This window comes from Ricinus communis, chromosome 8, assembly GCF_019578655.1.
Source record: "Ricinus communis isolate WT05 ecotype wild-type chromosome 8, ASM1957865v1, whole genome shotgun sequence".
In the NCBI taxonomy this organism is placed as follows: domain Eukaryota; kingdom Viridiplantae; phylum Streptophyta; class Magnoliopsida; order Malpighiales; family Euphorbiaceae; genus Ricinus; species Ricinus communis.
The window spans coordinates 13018869-13035053 of record NC_063263.1 but is presented as its reverse complement, the minus strand read 5'-3'; the positions used below and the strand labels follow the sequence as shown (position 1 = coordinate 13035053).

Below are 16185 nucleotides of genomic sequence, written 5' to 3'. Positions count from 1 at the left end.
ATGTTTTGCGTGCGTATATTGGTAAATTTGTGGTAGTATACTTTGATGATATTTTGATTTATAGCAAGAGCTTTAGTGAGCATGTTGAATGTCATGACCCCACCCGTGGGCCCGTGACCAGCACTAGGGAATGGGTAGGCTTAAGGCCACCGAAACCCGTAGTAAGCCTGACACTCACTGATTTAAACAAATCTCATCTCAAATTAATATTATTAAAACCATAAATTATCTTAATAGCTACATTCTACATAAATACTTCGGTTTGCCAGAAAAACTAGGCGAGACCTGAAGCTCAGAAAATTTACAACTTATACATTTACTATTACTACTGCGGAGAATCTAAGATTTACCAATTTACATACCAAATCAAATACATCACCCGATGATGAAGGAGTCGGGTTACTGAATAAGAGTCGCGGGAGAACTAACAGTCACGAATCTGAAAAAAACATAAATGGAGACTGTCAGTCTCGAGAGTGAGTTAAAATCAAATAATCTAGGGACTATTGCTTCTTCTCAGAAAACATAGATTATTCAAATCAGTATATCAAACCATACTATAATCATACCCTACTATTTCCTTCACATAAAATATTAATCATTCGAATCAAAATATCAACCATGCACGTAAATACAATCCATATTATAATCATACCATAATAAATAAATAAATGAATAAATAAAAATATATTTTTACTTTTACGGGACGAGTGGCTCAGTAGAACCCTAACCCCAATTCTAATAGCCTTTCGGCTCTCTTAATCCAACAGTCTGGCGCCCCGGAGAGCAAGCTCGATCGGTCCTTACCTCCGGCCTGAACGCTTGAATTCCAAATAAGCCAGAGAGCATTGCTCGATCGGGGACCTTAACTCCGGCAATCAATCGAACTCGGCCAGAGCAAGCTCGATCAGGCGAGACAAATCCATAATAACCTTATATCCATGATCATTCGGTCGCGCGACGATGTAACCCATCGGTGGCATGTTCTACAAGCCACATTTCCCAATTCGCAATCATCACATATAATAAATATCATTATCCGATGAACTCAACCAACACATATCGGAAATAAAGATTAAAGATTTAAGGTAAAACAACGTGCAATTTGTGAGGGAAAAATAATAACGCTTATCTTATTATAACATACTAATAATAATATTTATATTATTTCAAATATTAATAATCAAGTGAAATCATTTATCTTGCGATACTAATAATCATATTATGCATGAACTTTCAAAATAGCATATTAAATCGGACTTAGCAATAGTGCAATGATTAAATGACTTTAACTCACAGGGATTGGGCGACCTCCTAGCTCGCTCGGTGCCTCGGTAGGAGCGAGCCAATGCATGATCATCTAATCACGGAAAATAATTTATCAATACTGAGACAATCGATCATTAATCCTAGGTCTAGACTCCGCCTAAGAATCTCGACTCGGAGAATTCTACCGAAAATCCCGTGAGAACCTCCCCTACAACACGAACATTACCCCCCGTAAAAACGGGTCCAGGACCTGCCAGAAAAACACTCCAAATATCCAACAATTTAAACAACGGGAGTCGAGTCCCCAAACTTCACTATTTCCCGACCCCGCCACACAGCACAAAATACGAGGCAGGCAAACTGACAGACAATTATTTTTGACTCACAAAAAATCATCAAATACTCAATATAAACCATTAGACACAATTAAACCAAGAATTTCTAAAATTAACGGGCCAAAGATAATTACCGAGACGCTCGATCGCTCGGTCGACTCGCCTCCAGCCGCCGGAGTCCGATCGACGATCCGAACACACCATCGGACTCACAACGACGCGCTGATGACGATCCCTGCTTCCGATTTTCTGATCTGACACCCGACCATCCGGAGAGATTTGCGAACGATCACGGCCGTCGATTTGCAAACGAAGCCCGATCGCCACGAAACTGGTGCCATCGCGAAGCTTGAGATGAGGAGAGTCGGGATATGTCCTCCGATCATCCATCCTCCGCCGGAGCTCGCCGGAAAAGCCCAAAAACGCGGCTGCCCCCTACTTTCTCTCTCCACCGGATCTTCCGTCTCCGGCCACCACAGGCGTCGCCGCTGCTGCCAAAAGAAAGCTCTCGCCCAGAGGAGCCGATCGCCACCCAACTCGGCCGCCAACAACGCCGGAAACGGCCGGAAACACGCTTGGAAGCCGCTGCCTTCGCGCTCTTCCGCCGCCGCTGGAGCTGCTGCTGCCGCCGCCGCTGCGCTCGCCAGCGCACGCCGCTCCGTCGACCAGCGCTCCACGCCCCCGACGGTCGCCACCGACGACGCACGCCGCCGCCTTCCTCCCCTTCTTCTTCGGCCATCGCCCTCTCTCTCTCTCTCCCGATCTACTTTCTCTCTCCCCGATTTCTTTCCCTTCAATATCGACATTTGACCCCTGAACTTTTCTTTATTACAATTTAGTCCCTCAACTTTCTTAATTACTTACAATTTCATCCTGCAGAATTCCAATTTGACCCCCAAACTTCTTTTTAGCCTTTCAATTAAGCCCTTAACTATTTAATTTGGGCCAAAACCGAATTATTGAAAATACACAATTACAAAAATACCCCTGACCGACATATTTATTTACGAAAATACCAAACTCACAAATTTCCATTAAAACCCCATAAAAATAACATTATACTTTTAATCCTTATTCCAAAATAATCCTCCAATTAAATCCTACACACAATTAAATTAAATAATCAATTTCCAACTCAAAATTTAATACTACTAATCAATTATAATACCAATTTTCTCAAAATTCTTTTATAAAAACATCCCTTACAATTTCTATCATAATTTTCCAATATATAATTTTATTTATATAAATATGCATTTGGGAAAATTTGAATAACCAAAATATAATCATTTCTCAAATAGTTTACTTGAATAAAAATAAAGCTAAAATTAACTTAAATAAAAACTCACTATTAAATATATATTAAAAAAAAATTCCGGGTGTTACATTGAACATGTTCGGATGGTGTTGATGGTTTTGCGTGAGAATTCTTTATATACTAACCTTGCTAAGTGTGATTTTTGCACAAAAAAACTTGTGTTTCTTGGTTTTGTTGTTAGTGAAAATGGAATTCAGGTCGATGAAGATAAGGTAAAAGTAATTAAGGAGTGGCCAACACCGAAGAATGTTAGTGATGTGATGAGCTTTCATGGGCTTGCAAGCTTCTATAGGAGGTTTGTCAAGGACTTCAGTACCCTTGCTGCACCACTTAACGAGCTTGTAAAGAAGAACGTGAAGTTTCATTGGGGAGAACAACAAGAAAACGCATTTAATATGCTAAAGGACAAACTTACTTCATCTCCCATTCTTTCACTTCCGGATTTTTTCAAAACTTTTAAAATTGATTGTGATGCTTCTGGTGTAGGTATTGGAGCAGTTTTAATGCAAGATGGGAAGCCAATAGCCTATTTTAGTGAAAAGTTGAATGGAGCTAGCTTGAAGTATCCAACTTATGACAAGGAATTGTATGCTCTTGTGCGTGCACTCAATGTTTGGCAGCATTATTTGCTACCTAAGGAGTTTGTGATTCACACGGATCATGAAGCATTTAAGCATTTGAAGGGACAGAACAAGTTGAATAAGCGCCATGCTAAATGGAGTGAATTCATTGAAGCATTTCCCTATGTCATTAAGTACAAGCAAGGTAAAGAAAATGTAGTTGCCGATGCACTATCTAGAAGGTATGCTTTACTTGCTTCTCTAGAAATAAAATTGCTTGGTTTTGAGTATATCAAAGACCTGTATGTTGATGACCATGATTTTGGTTCTATTTTTTATGCTTGTGAACATGGTGCTATTGATAAATTTTATAGACATGATGGATTTTTGTTCAAAGAAAAACGTCTATGCATTCCTATGTGTTCTATGCGTGAATTGCTTATGAGAGAATCACATGAAGGTGGTTTGATGGGACACTTTGGTGTTCAAAAGACTTTAGATGTTTTGCATGACCATTTCTATTGGCCTAAAATGAAATCTGATGTGAATAGATTATGTGCTAACTGTATTGTATGCAAGCAAGCTAAGTCTAAATCACAACCTAATGGGTAATACATGCCTTTGCCCATACCTAATTCTCCTTGGATTGACATATCTCTGGATTTTGTGCTTGGATTACCTAGGTCTAAGCATAGGCATGATAGTATTTTTGTTGTGGTGGATAGGTTTTTAAAGATGTCACACTTTATTGCATGTAGGAAAACTGATGATGCACAACATGTTGCTGAATTGTTCTTTAGAGAAATTGTACGTTTATATGGTATGCCTAGAACTATTATCAGTGATAGGGACACCAAGTTTTTGAGCTATTTTTGGAAGACCTTATGGGGTAAATTGGAAACTAAATTACTTTTTTCTACTACATGTCATCCCCAAACCGATGGTCAAACTGAGGTAGTAAATAGAACTTTGTCACAATTACTTAGGACCATGGTTAAACGAAACTTGAGAACATGGGAAGATTGTTTGCCGCATGTTGAATTTGCATATAATCGTAGTATGCATTCTACTCAATTTTGCCCATTTGAGATTGTTTATGACTTTATTCCTTTGAGTCCTTTAGATTTGATTGCTTTACCTTTGGGTGAACAAGTGAAATTTAGATGGTGCAAAGAAGGCTGAATTTGTGTTGAAGTTGCATGAGCAAGTGCGTGCAAATTTGGAAAGACGCAATGAACAAATCACCAAATAACGCAATAAGGGCCGTAAAAGGATGGTATTTGAAGTTGGTGATTGGGTTTGGGTGCACTTCAGGAAGGATAGGTTTCCCAATCAAAGAAAATCAAAGTTGATGCCACGTGGTGATGGTCCATTTGAAGTAATAGAGCGCATCAACGATAATGCATACAAAGTTGACTTACCTAGTAAGTATAATGTTAGTGCTCCTTTTAATGTTGCTGATTTGTCTTCTTTTGATTTTGATGAAGGCGTTGATTCGAGGTCGAATCCTTTCAAAGAGGGGGGGAATGATGCAACCAAGGATGCATCTAAGTCAACTAGCATGGATCCACTAGCCTATGGAGGACCAATGACACGAGCAATGAGTAAAAAGTTCAAGCAAGCCTTAAATTCTTTCTTGGAGCATGTTTTGAAGATGGCTAATGATGGTGCTTTTAATGAAGATAACAATACCTTGAAGATAGTGACATTAATTGCTAGTAATGAAGTTTAAACTTCTGGTCATGGAACAAGGTCAAGGTCAAAGATCAAGGATCAAAGTCAACAGGTTTTCCTAGGGTTTCTAGAAGCATTGGGTCGCACATTAGGGTTTCTAGAAGCATTGGAGGTCTCACCTAACCCTAGGGCAGCCATCACTTATGCTTAGAGAAGGAGGCAGCCGCACATTAGAAGTCTTTTAGAGTTTGATTCTTTATTGCTTATCTCTTAGTCCTTTTTAGGGTTAGAATCATTTTAAGACTCTATAAATAGAGCTATGTATTTCGGCTAAAGCACATAAGATCAATATACATTTCTGAATGAAGTTTTATTTGAGTTGTTAACTCTTATTCCTTAAGGTGTTCCTTGTTGAATTTCTTGAGATTAAATTAACTTGTTTGATTTAGTTTCACATCTACATGTTTGATCAATCAATTAACTTTTTATTAGTTTCTTGAGTTGTTTGAACATTCTTCATCTATTTATAACTAAAGGGCTTAATAGTTCTATTGCTAAGTTTGTTAGTTCCATAATCAATTGCAAACTTTCAAGTTAGATTTTGGAGCGACAAATTCAAACTTATTGGTAAGGGTGTTTCCTCTTAAATAGGGAGAGCATTTATCAGTTTGATTTTCTCACCATTACTTATCTTGGTGTTTGAACGTATCCGGTTCGAGTTCGTATCAAGTATCATGTAATATATTGACAAACTAACGTCGAATTCTTTTAGAAATTTACCAATTAAGATTTATTTTACCTACAATTAATTTCATACAAATTCGATTATTTAAAATTTTAAATTAATTTTTATTTTATTTAAAATATTTATAAATTAATTTCATATATTTTATAAATTTCAATTAAACATTTGCTTGACTTGCTCTGTTTGGTCAAATAGAAAGTTGACCAACAGATTCGAAACTTGTATTAAAAATTTCTTCTTACTCAGGAAGAGCATCGAGTTTAGATCTATAGAAGGAGAAAAACCCAACTATCATTCTAATTTTTAATTAAAGGTTTGACTTGAAGTTGCAAAGAATAAAATCTATGAATTCTTTTGGCTATTTTTAATGTATTACATCTACAGTCGAATAAACAAATATATATGTATGAAATAATAATTAAATTATCATATGTATATAATTAAATTAGCTTTAAATAATTTCTCGATTATTAATTATTATTATCATTATTATTATTACGTTTAATTGCTCAAATTATATATCATGATTGTATTTGGCAGAAAAAAAAAGATAGGAAAAGAAAGAAAAGAAAGATCTAAGAAAGAAAGGAAAAGAGATGATAATGAAAGAATTTGGAAGAGAATAGAAATTGAGATTGTATTATAATCTTCTATAATTTTTTTTTCTTTTATTTACAATCTATAGATGGTATATATACAATATTTCATTAACAAATAATCCCCAATCTATTAATTCTATTGGTTAACATATAAACCAAGCTAAAATATTAATCTTGGCCCTTGACAATATTTTCAGTAGATGATGATGATTTCCATTTATAAAATACTTAATTTAAGATATTAGTATTGTGAAAAGAATTAATTTTGAAGATTACTTTGTGTGTCCAATTAGTTTCAAGCTTAATTACTATATATTTCTTGTCCAATTATACTTGCGAGTGTTCGAGGGCATTATTGTCTAACTAAAATAATTGATACTATTTTAATTATAAAATTATATATATTTTACTAATAAATTAAATATTTTAGATTACTCATTTTTTATACCAATATTAATTTACAATAGTATATATCTTTATTTTTAAAGATACTTTGCGAATTCTAGATATAGCCTATTTTTTATTATTTGGATATATATATAAAAAAATTCACCATTATAATTATTATAAGTTCAAATGTTTTATTATATGTTAGTGTATTATATGTTTTTAACTTTTTCATCAAGAAAAAACGTTAGTTAGAATGATTATTCATTTAAAAATTTAGTATTTTATTAATTTGAGACAAAATTAATATGATATCATTATAGTGAAATAGATTACAAGTATGAGGTTCTTTTTAAATGCTTAATTTCTTTTCATTCAATAGTATAAAAATAATTTCTTAAGTAAAAAATATGTTAGATAATTATTATTCACTATTATAAAATCGTGCTCAATAAATAAAAAAATAGAAAGTTTTAATTAATTAATTTTTGTTAAACATTAAAATAAAATGGTGCTAAGTTAATAAATATCTAATTTTGGTCAAATTTAATATTTTTTTAAAGCCAATAAGTCATGAGCTACACAAACAAAGGGTAATCATTTCTTTACATTCGCTATAAAGATAAAAATTCATCTAGTACATAGAAAATGACTTAAACTTGAGACCTCTCACTCTCAATAGCATAAATTCTTACTATTTGAGTGAGGCCTTAACTATGGTCAACCTTAATACTTGACAATATAGTTAACAACTAAGTTATCTTTTTTCTTAAATTAACTACTTTGATGAGTATCCTAGCTAACAAAATTTTAACGCGGGGAGAGTATTCATATTATTGTGGAAGCTACAAGAGTGTTTATGTAGAATTACTAACAAAATAGGCAAGACCAACAGATATGTAGGGCATGTTTAATTGGCTTATCAATGCAGTTGGTAGCCATTAACTAATCGCCGATAATCGATGACTGATAAATTAAACTATTTAGTAAAATCTTATTAGCAGTTGTCGTTAGTATGTTAAATGACAATTGATTATATAATTATTTTTAAATATAATTCATTTTATCATACTATATTCAATAATACAAATTAATAAAAATAATTTATAATAATTAAAACATTATAATTATATTTATTTAGCTTAATTATATTTATTATTAATATAAATATTATAAATATTTAAATACCATAATTATTGTCACGACCCCATCCGTGGGCCCGTGACCAACACTAGGGAATGGGTAGGCTTAAGGCCACCGAAACCCGTAGTAAGCCTGACACTCACTAATTTAAACAAATCTCATCTCAAATTAATATTATTAAAGGCACAATTTATCTTAATAGTTACACTTTACAAAATTACTTCGGTCTACCAGAAAAACTAGGCGAGACCCGAATCTCAGAAAATTTACAACTGATACATCTACTATTACTACTGCGGAGAATCTAAGATTTACCAATTTACATACCAAATCAAATACATCACCCGATGATGAAGGAGTCGGGTTACTGAATAAGAGTCGCGGGATAACTAACAGTCACGAATCTGAAAAAACACATAAATGGAGACTGTCAGTCTCGAGAGTGAGTTAAAATCAAATAATCTAGGGACTATTGCTTCTTCTCAGAAAACATAGATTATTCAAATCAGTATATCAAACCATACTATAATCATACCCTACTATTTCCTTCACATAAAATATTAATCATTCGAATCAAAATATCAACCATGCACGTAAATACAAATCACATTATAATCAAATACCATAATAAATAAATAAATAAATATATATATTTACTTTTACAGGACGAGTGGCTCGGTAGAACCCTAAACCCCAAAATCTAGTAGCCATTCGGCTCTCTTAATCCAATAAGACTGGCGCCCCGAGAGCAATGCTCGACCAGGGACCTTACCTCCAGTCTAGTCACTTAAGTATCCAAATAAGAAATCTAGTAGACATTCGGCTCTCTTAATCTAATAAGACTGGCGCCCCGAGAGCAATGCTCAACCAGGGACCTTACCTCCAGTCTGGTCACTTAAGTATCCAAATAAGAAATCTAGTAGCCATTCGGCTCTCTTAATCCAATAAGACTGGCGCCCCGAGAGCAATGCTCGACCAGGGACCTTACCTCCAGTCTGGACACTTGAATTCCAAATAAGCCGGCGCCCAGAGAGCATCGCTCGATCAGGGACCTTAACTCCGGCAATCAACTGAACTCAGCCCAGAGAGCAATGCTCGATCAGGGCAAACAAATCCATAATAACCTTATGTCCATGATCATTACCGGTCGATATAACCCATCAAAGGCATGTTCTACAAGCCACGTTTCCCAATTCGCAATCATCACATATAATAAATATCATTATCTGATGAACTCATCCAACACATATCGAAATAAAGATTAAAGATTTAAGATAAAACAACGTGCAATTTGTGAGGGGAAAAATAATAACGTTTGTCTTATTATAACATACTAATAATAATATTTATATTATTTCAAATATTAATAATCAAGTGAAATCATTTATTTTGCGATATTAATAATCATATTAAGCACAAATTCTAAATAGCATATTAAAATCAGACTAGCAATAGCGCAAAGATTAAATGACTTTAACTCACAGGTTTGGCGACCTCATAGCTCTGCTCCGGTGCCTCGGTTGAAGCGAGCCGAACAAACGGACAATCTAGTCACGGAAAACAATTTATCCAAACGCTGAAACAATCGATCTTTAATCTTAGGTCTAGACTCCTAGGACTGACTGTCTAAGAATCTCGACTCGGGAGAATTCTACCGAAAATCCGGCAGAACCTCCCCTACAACACGAACATTACCCCCCGTAAAAACGGGTCCAGGACCTGCCAGAAGAACACTTCCAATATCCAACAATTTAAACAACGGGAGTCGGGTCCCCAAACTTCACTATCTCCCGACTCCGGCACACAGCACAAAACACAAGGCAGGCAACTGACAGACAATTATTTTTGACTCACAATAACATCAAATACTCAATATAAACTATTAGACACAATTAAACCAAGAATTTCTAAAATTAACGGGCCAAAGAAAATTACCGAGACGCTCGATCGCTCGGTCGACTCGCCTCCGGCCGCCGGAGTCCGATCGACGATCCGAACACACCATCGGACTCACAACGACGCGCTGATGACGATCCCTGCTTCTGATTTTCCGATCTGACACCCGATCATCCGGAGAGATTTGCGGACGATCACGGCCGTCGATTCGCAAACGAAGCCCGATCGCCACGAAACCAGTGCCATCGCGAAGCTTGAGCTGAGGAGAGTCGGGATACGTCCTCCGATCGTCCATCCTCCGCCGGAGCTCGCCGGAAAAACCCAAAAACCTCGGCTGCCTCCACTTCGCCGGAACTCTCTCCTCCGGCCACCAAAACCGACGCCGCTGCCGCCAAAAGGAAGCTCTCTCCAAGGGGAGCTGATCGCCACCAAGATCGGCCGGAAAGGCCGCCGGAAACGGCCGGAACGGCCTTCGAAAGCCGCTGCCACACGCGCGATTCCCGCCGCCTCACGCTACCGCTGGAGCCGCTGCTGCCGCCGCCGCTGCGCTCGCCAGCGCACGCCGCTCCGCGCCCCCGGAGCTCGCCACCGACGCCTGCAGCGTCCCTCTCTCTCTCTTCCCGGCGCCGCACTCTCTCTCTCTCTCTCTCTCTCTACCTTCTCTCTCCCCGATTCCATTTCTTTCAATATCGACATTAGGCCCCCAAACTTTTCTTTATTACAACTTGGTCCCTCAACTTTCTTAATTACTTACAATTGCATCCCGCGGAATTCCAATTTGACCCCCAAACTTATTTTTAGCCTTTCAATGAAGCCCCTAACTATTTAATTTGGACCAAATCCGAATTATTGAAAATACACAATTAAATTAAATAATCAAATTCCAACTTGAAATTTAATACTACTAATCAATTATAATACCAATTTTTCCAAAATTATTTTATTAAAACATCCTTTATAATTTCTTCCAAAATTTTCCAATATATAATTTTATTTATATAAATATGCATTTGGAAAAAAAAATTTGAATAACCAAAATATAATCATTTCTCAAATAATTTACTTGAATAATTTCTTAAAATTTCAAACTAATTGGGTATAGAAAATAACTCATTTATTTGATTAATATTAAATTTTTCATTAAATCATTTCAAATTAAACCCAATAATAATGAAGCTAAAATTAACTTAAATAAAAACTCATTATTAAATATATAAAAATTCCGGGTGTTACAATTATAAATATTATAAATATTTAAAAATTAAAAATAATATTAAAATAATAATCATTTATTATAAAATATAAAATTTTAGTTATGTGATATCAACTTAAAGTAAGTTATTATTATAAGTATTAATAAGGATAATAATGTCCAAGTAAATCAAATAAATTATCTGTTGATAAGAAAAATTTTTAAAATAAAGTTAATAAAATCAGCAGCTGATTGAAACTAAATCAATTATCAACTGCAATTTCTTAACTCATTACCAAATAATTTAATATAATTATTTAAGAAATAACTATCATGTATATGAAATTTCTGAACCAAACATCTTCATTATAAACATTTCTACATAATTCCAGTGGAAGAAAATGAAAATTGAGAACCAGGCTCACTCAATTATTAATTATTTAATTTTAGTATTCATATACTTAATTTAACAATAAATATCTATATTAATTTGAATAAAATTTTAAATTCGAATATCATTCTCTCATTTATGGCTCAAAATTTAGGCTGCATTTTACGTCGAGTATTTGCACCTAATCTTTCAGCATAATTTCGGTTAGTGTTTTGGTGGTCAAGGAAGGTGAGGTAGCTGATTAAGTCCGAGTAGGCAGCAAAATGTAAAACCAGCATTTGATAATTAGTTGTAGCCTTTGGACTAAGATTACAGTCAAACTGCAAAATAAAATATAATGTTAAACTGAGTTATTATTATTTTTTTCAATTATTTTATACTATACTAATATATATGTACTCTAATTGAACTATATTCGTTCAATTATTATACTTAATTTATCTATATTAATCTTAATTAAAATACAATTGTTAGAATTATATAAATTTACCTATTTTATATAAATAATAGTATAATATTGGATTTATAATATAATAAAAATGAATATAATATTATGTTTATATTTGTATTTGATATTAGAATTATTATTATAAATTAAAGAAAACAAAAGTAGTGATATGTAAAGTATATGCATATGAAGTATTAAATAAGATATAACTATGTTTATTTTCTCTTAATGAATATGTATATAATAACAGTTTTATATATTAATATATTTTTATTAGTATATAATGTTAGTTATACATAGTATATATAATTTTCAACTTAATGGTCCTATGATTAGGTCATTAATAATGATTTTAAATTAATTGACATGATTTAAACATAAAATTCTTATAAAATATAAATAAGAATTTGCATGATTTCTTTCAGCACTTCAAAAATTTCTAAAAAGTAAATTCTCATACTTCAATTTAATTATATTTATCTCAAATGTATGTTAGATATCTAAACCTAAATAGAATACTAGAATTAAAAGGTCTAATTCTATAACTTTTTAAAGTAGAAAAATAAAAGAAGATTTCATACTATAAATTATTTGTCATATTTTACTTTATTAAAATAAAATAAAATTATTAATGTACTTTTTTATTGAATTAGTATTATAATATATATATATATATATATACATCTTGATTTTTCTCTAATAGTATATCAAATTTATTTATTACTAGCTATAAAAATAATAAATATAAATTTTATAAGTTATAAATAGATTCATCGTTATATGAATTTACTATAATAAAATGATTTTTCTCATTATCCTAATACTATAGATATTTATGATGTTAAATTTAGAAATATATATTATTTTATTTTTTTGAGTGATAACGAGTCAAATAGGTAATATTCACGTGCAACGAATATAAGTGAAAAAACTAGTATATGTAAAAGGAGAATAATTTTTGAACGGACTAAAATACCCTTACTAATTTTATCATAATTCTATATGTAATTAATTTAATTTTTCAATCCTAATAAAACTACTTACTGATTAATTTTTTTCTAATTCTAAAAGAATTAATAAGAGATTAATCTACTTCAATCCTAATCCTGTCAAAATTTCATACACATTTCGAATCCTATATATATAAACCTATAATGGTGTTCAAATAATTCAATAAAAAATTTCACAAAAACTGAAAATAATAAACCAAAAAATAAAAAGGTATGATACTTTTAATTTTATTTTATCGATATATTAATTTATATGTTTATTGTTATTATAATAATTTATTAGTTTGTTTGAGGTCTAAATATCCAATAATCTTAGAAAGTCCTATCATTTTAATATTGTTATTTTTTGGTAAGAGTTTACTACCCATAAGTATCCTACCCAGCTTTGATGAATCCGAGCTTTGCCACCCCGAAGGACAGAAAGCTTCATCTTGATAAGGAAGCTCTGATAACAAGAATTTAAAGGATGTTTAATAAGAGACCGAACCGCAAAAATACTTAAAGGTGAATGACAAGGCTCAATCAACATAGTTTTACCAAATTTAAAAAAAAAAAACACACACACGCACAAAGATAAAGGCCAAGAATAGTACCTAAGAGACAAAGTTTCTCTTTCATCGTCGCCTCTTATTGAAAGATCAGCAGGGGGGGAAGGAGGCTCATCTGAGAAGAGTGGATAGAATGAACCACCAACCTGAAATTCACAAATGCAATAAGATCCCGAGAAAGAGAGAGAGGTGGGTATGGAGATACATACCTGAAGAGTATATTTTCTGGCTGCCAAGAAAATAAAATCTTCACAAGAAACAATTCGAGGGCAAACTTCTTCAACCTGAGATTTGAATAAGTGAACTATATCACAATCCTCAGTGAAATCTTTCTCAGATTTCCTGCCATCAACAGAATCTAACAGAATAAAAGCATCATAATCCCGCAAAAGCTTCATTGCGCAGGAACTAAATTAAAGTTGCATAAAAGTGAAAGCAACAATGATTCAATTAGCATAAAGAAAAGTAAAAAGATAAGATAAAATAAACACAGAAACACATGTGTAATAAAGAACTAAATCAATAACACGAAATTACTTTTACCCATCAACAAGAACAAAAATAACAAAGAAAAAGAAAAGAAAAAACAGTGACAAAACCCTAAAAAACTAAACCCACATTAATTTTAAGAAGAACTGGGACAGTAATCTCATAGTTTTAAGAAAGACTTCAAGAAAAGAAATCCATAAATAACTAACTTGCTATATTCTTTATAAACTTCCTTCCGATCTCTATATGGACTAGTGTTCTAACCTAATTTGTCAATCAACCATAGTAGCATACACCGCAACAGAATAAATACTAGGATAATGAACAAAAAGTAAAATAAAATAATTAACAACACCAAATCAAAATCACCCAGGGAAATGCCACAAAAAAAAAAAAAAAAAAAACTCAAGAAAAATTCCACCCCTTTGAAATAATCAGAAAATGTATTTTTGCATTATTTGGGCAAAGACAAGTTTGGCTCAAGAACATGATTAGGCACACATTAATCGAATTTTTATAACTCGCAGAATCAGAAAATATAAAAAAATCCCATTTGAAAAAAGAAAATCAAGATCACATTTGATAAAAAAAAAACCCACAACATTATAAATACAACTGGTTCAAAAGGTAAGGTTTGTGGTTGAGGATACACAATAAATTATTAGCTACTTATTAAACACAATTTTACGATTCACAGAATAAGAAAATATAAACTAAACACCTATTTATAGTGAAAATGTATGTGGTAATCTTGGGTCAAAGTACAAGAGGGGCGAAATATAAGAATTAGTAATATCAAAACAAAAAACACCATTTTTTTTTTCATGTATCTTTCTTTGAACTAAACAAAGGAAATGAAGATGGAAGCTAAACTGAGCCTATATCAAGATTACTGATTCCATTATGTTCCACCCAGAATGGTCGAGATGTCTAATTTTATTAAGAAAAATAGAATAAAACATCTTTTGTTTCTTATCGGTTATCTTGACCATTTCGGATCAAAATGACCGAGATTAAAATGAAATTGCATTTCGGACGAGATTAACGAGATAGGCCGAAATGAAGTAATTTTATAAAAAAAAATACATCATTAAATTGAGTTAAGTAGTTCGGTAACACTTAATCCTAAATCATCTATTTATCTTTATCTATCACTTCATCTTGCACTTTCCAGTTTAAATATATTTTTCTTTTATTAATTTATAATTTTTCATGATCGAATCTATATTATTTAATAATAGCAACTTAAAACTTATGTAATTTGATTTTCATGACTTTGTCCCATAAGATAATATTTTATAATTTAGTCAATTATGTTATAGAAAAAGATTTCATTATTATAATTCTATAATAATGAAAAGTTAAATATATGTGTACTTATTGCTTTCCAATATGTCATTTAATTAGATAATAGATAATAATTTTGTAGTATTATATTTTAATAATTTAAAATTAAATTATGTATATAATTCATAACAGCTCAAAACAACGAGACTCCAAAATGCTATGATATCAAAATATTTTACTCTAATCGTAAATCCGCAATAACGGCTGAAATATATATATAATATAACACGTGTTATTTCTGACTTGGGCCAGTAGGAAGGAAGAGATTGGAATTGCGGGTACGCCCCGAAGCTTTCTTTTGCAGTTAGAACGAAGAAAATTAAGTAGCTGCAAATTGACGGCTGCCAAGCCAAGCCAAGTCAAGCCGTTGGAGAAAAAAAGCTTTTTTTTAAAGTCACATTTTCTCCAATATTTATCATAAATTTCAAATCCTCGTCATTAGATTTTATATTTTTTTTCCCTAATATTTAACTTATCATAAATTTCAAATCCTCATCATTACATTACATATAGTTTATATTGTCTAATTTTAATTAATGTGTAAAACTTTATATTTTAGAACCTATTTATCCTAAATAAATTATAAAAAATTATTTTAAAAATTAATAGCTCAATTTAAATTACACATACTCAGTTTAATTTTTTTTTAATTTCGAATAATCTGTATTGAAATAGATTTGTAATATTGATTTATCATATTTTTATTATAAGATTTTATCTTTATTTAAGAAATAGGCTTATTTATTAATAGTTAATAGTAAATTAAAAGTGATTGGGTAAAAAATTTGACTATATTAAAGAAAGAATTTTTTATTTTTATTTTATAAATTGATA

At 32.3% G+C, this 16185-nt stretch overlaps 1 protein-coding gene across 3 annotated transcripts; it reads right to left on the bottom strand.

Moving 5' to 3' along the window:
* Positions 1-13234: 13234 nt before the first annotated feature.
* Positions 13235-14852, bottom strand: LOC112533808 (putative Peroxidase 48). Of its 3 annotated transcripts, XM_025156289.2 has the most exons (3): positions 13725-14848; positions 13561-13661; positions 13235-13412 (listed from the first exon to the last, which is right to left on the bottom strand). In XM_025156289.2, exons 1-3 carry the CDS (start codon positions 13911-13913, stop codon positions 13394-13396), a joined length of 309 nt encoding a protein of 102 aa, XP_025012057.1. In that variant the 5' UTR covers positions 13914-14848; the 3' UTR covers positions 13235-13393. The 3 variants fall into 3 exon arrangements, with proteins under 3 accessions (XP_025012057.1, XP_048234415.1, XP_048234416.1); XM_048378458.1 differs by having other exon boundaries at positions 13235-13661; positions 13725-14852; XM_048378459.1 differs by having other exon boundaries at positions 13561-14849.
* Between the last annotated feature and the right edge of the window lie 1333 nt (positions 14853-16185).

Bases quoted from the DNA above. Each gene is read 5' to 3' on its own strand.
- LOC112533808 (XM_048378458.1), bottom strand. From the start codon at position 13,913: ATGAAGCTTTTGCGGGATTATGATGCTTTTATTCTGTTAGATTCTGTT. The intron at 13,662-13,724 runs GTATGTATCTCC...TGTGAATTTCAG, and splicing joins CCAGAAAATATACTCTTCAG to GTTGGTGGTTCATTCTATCC.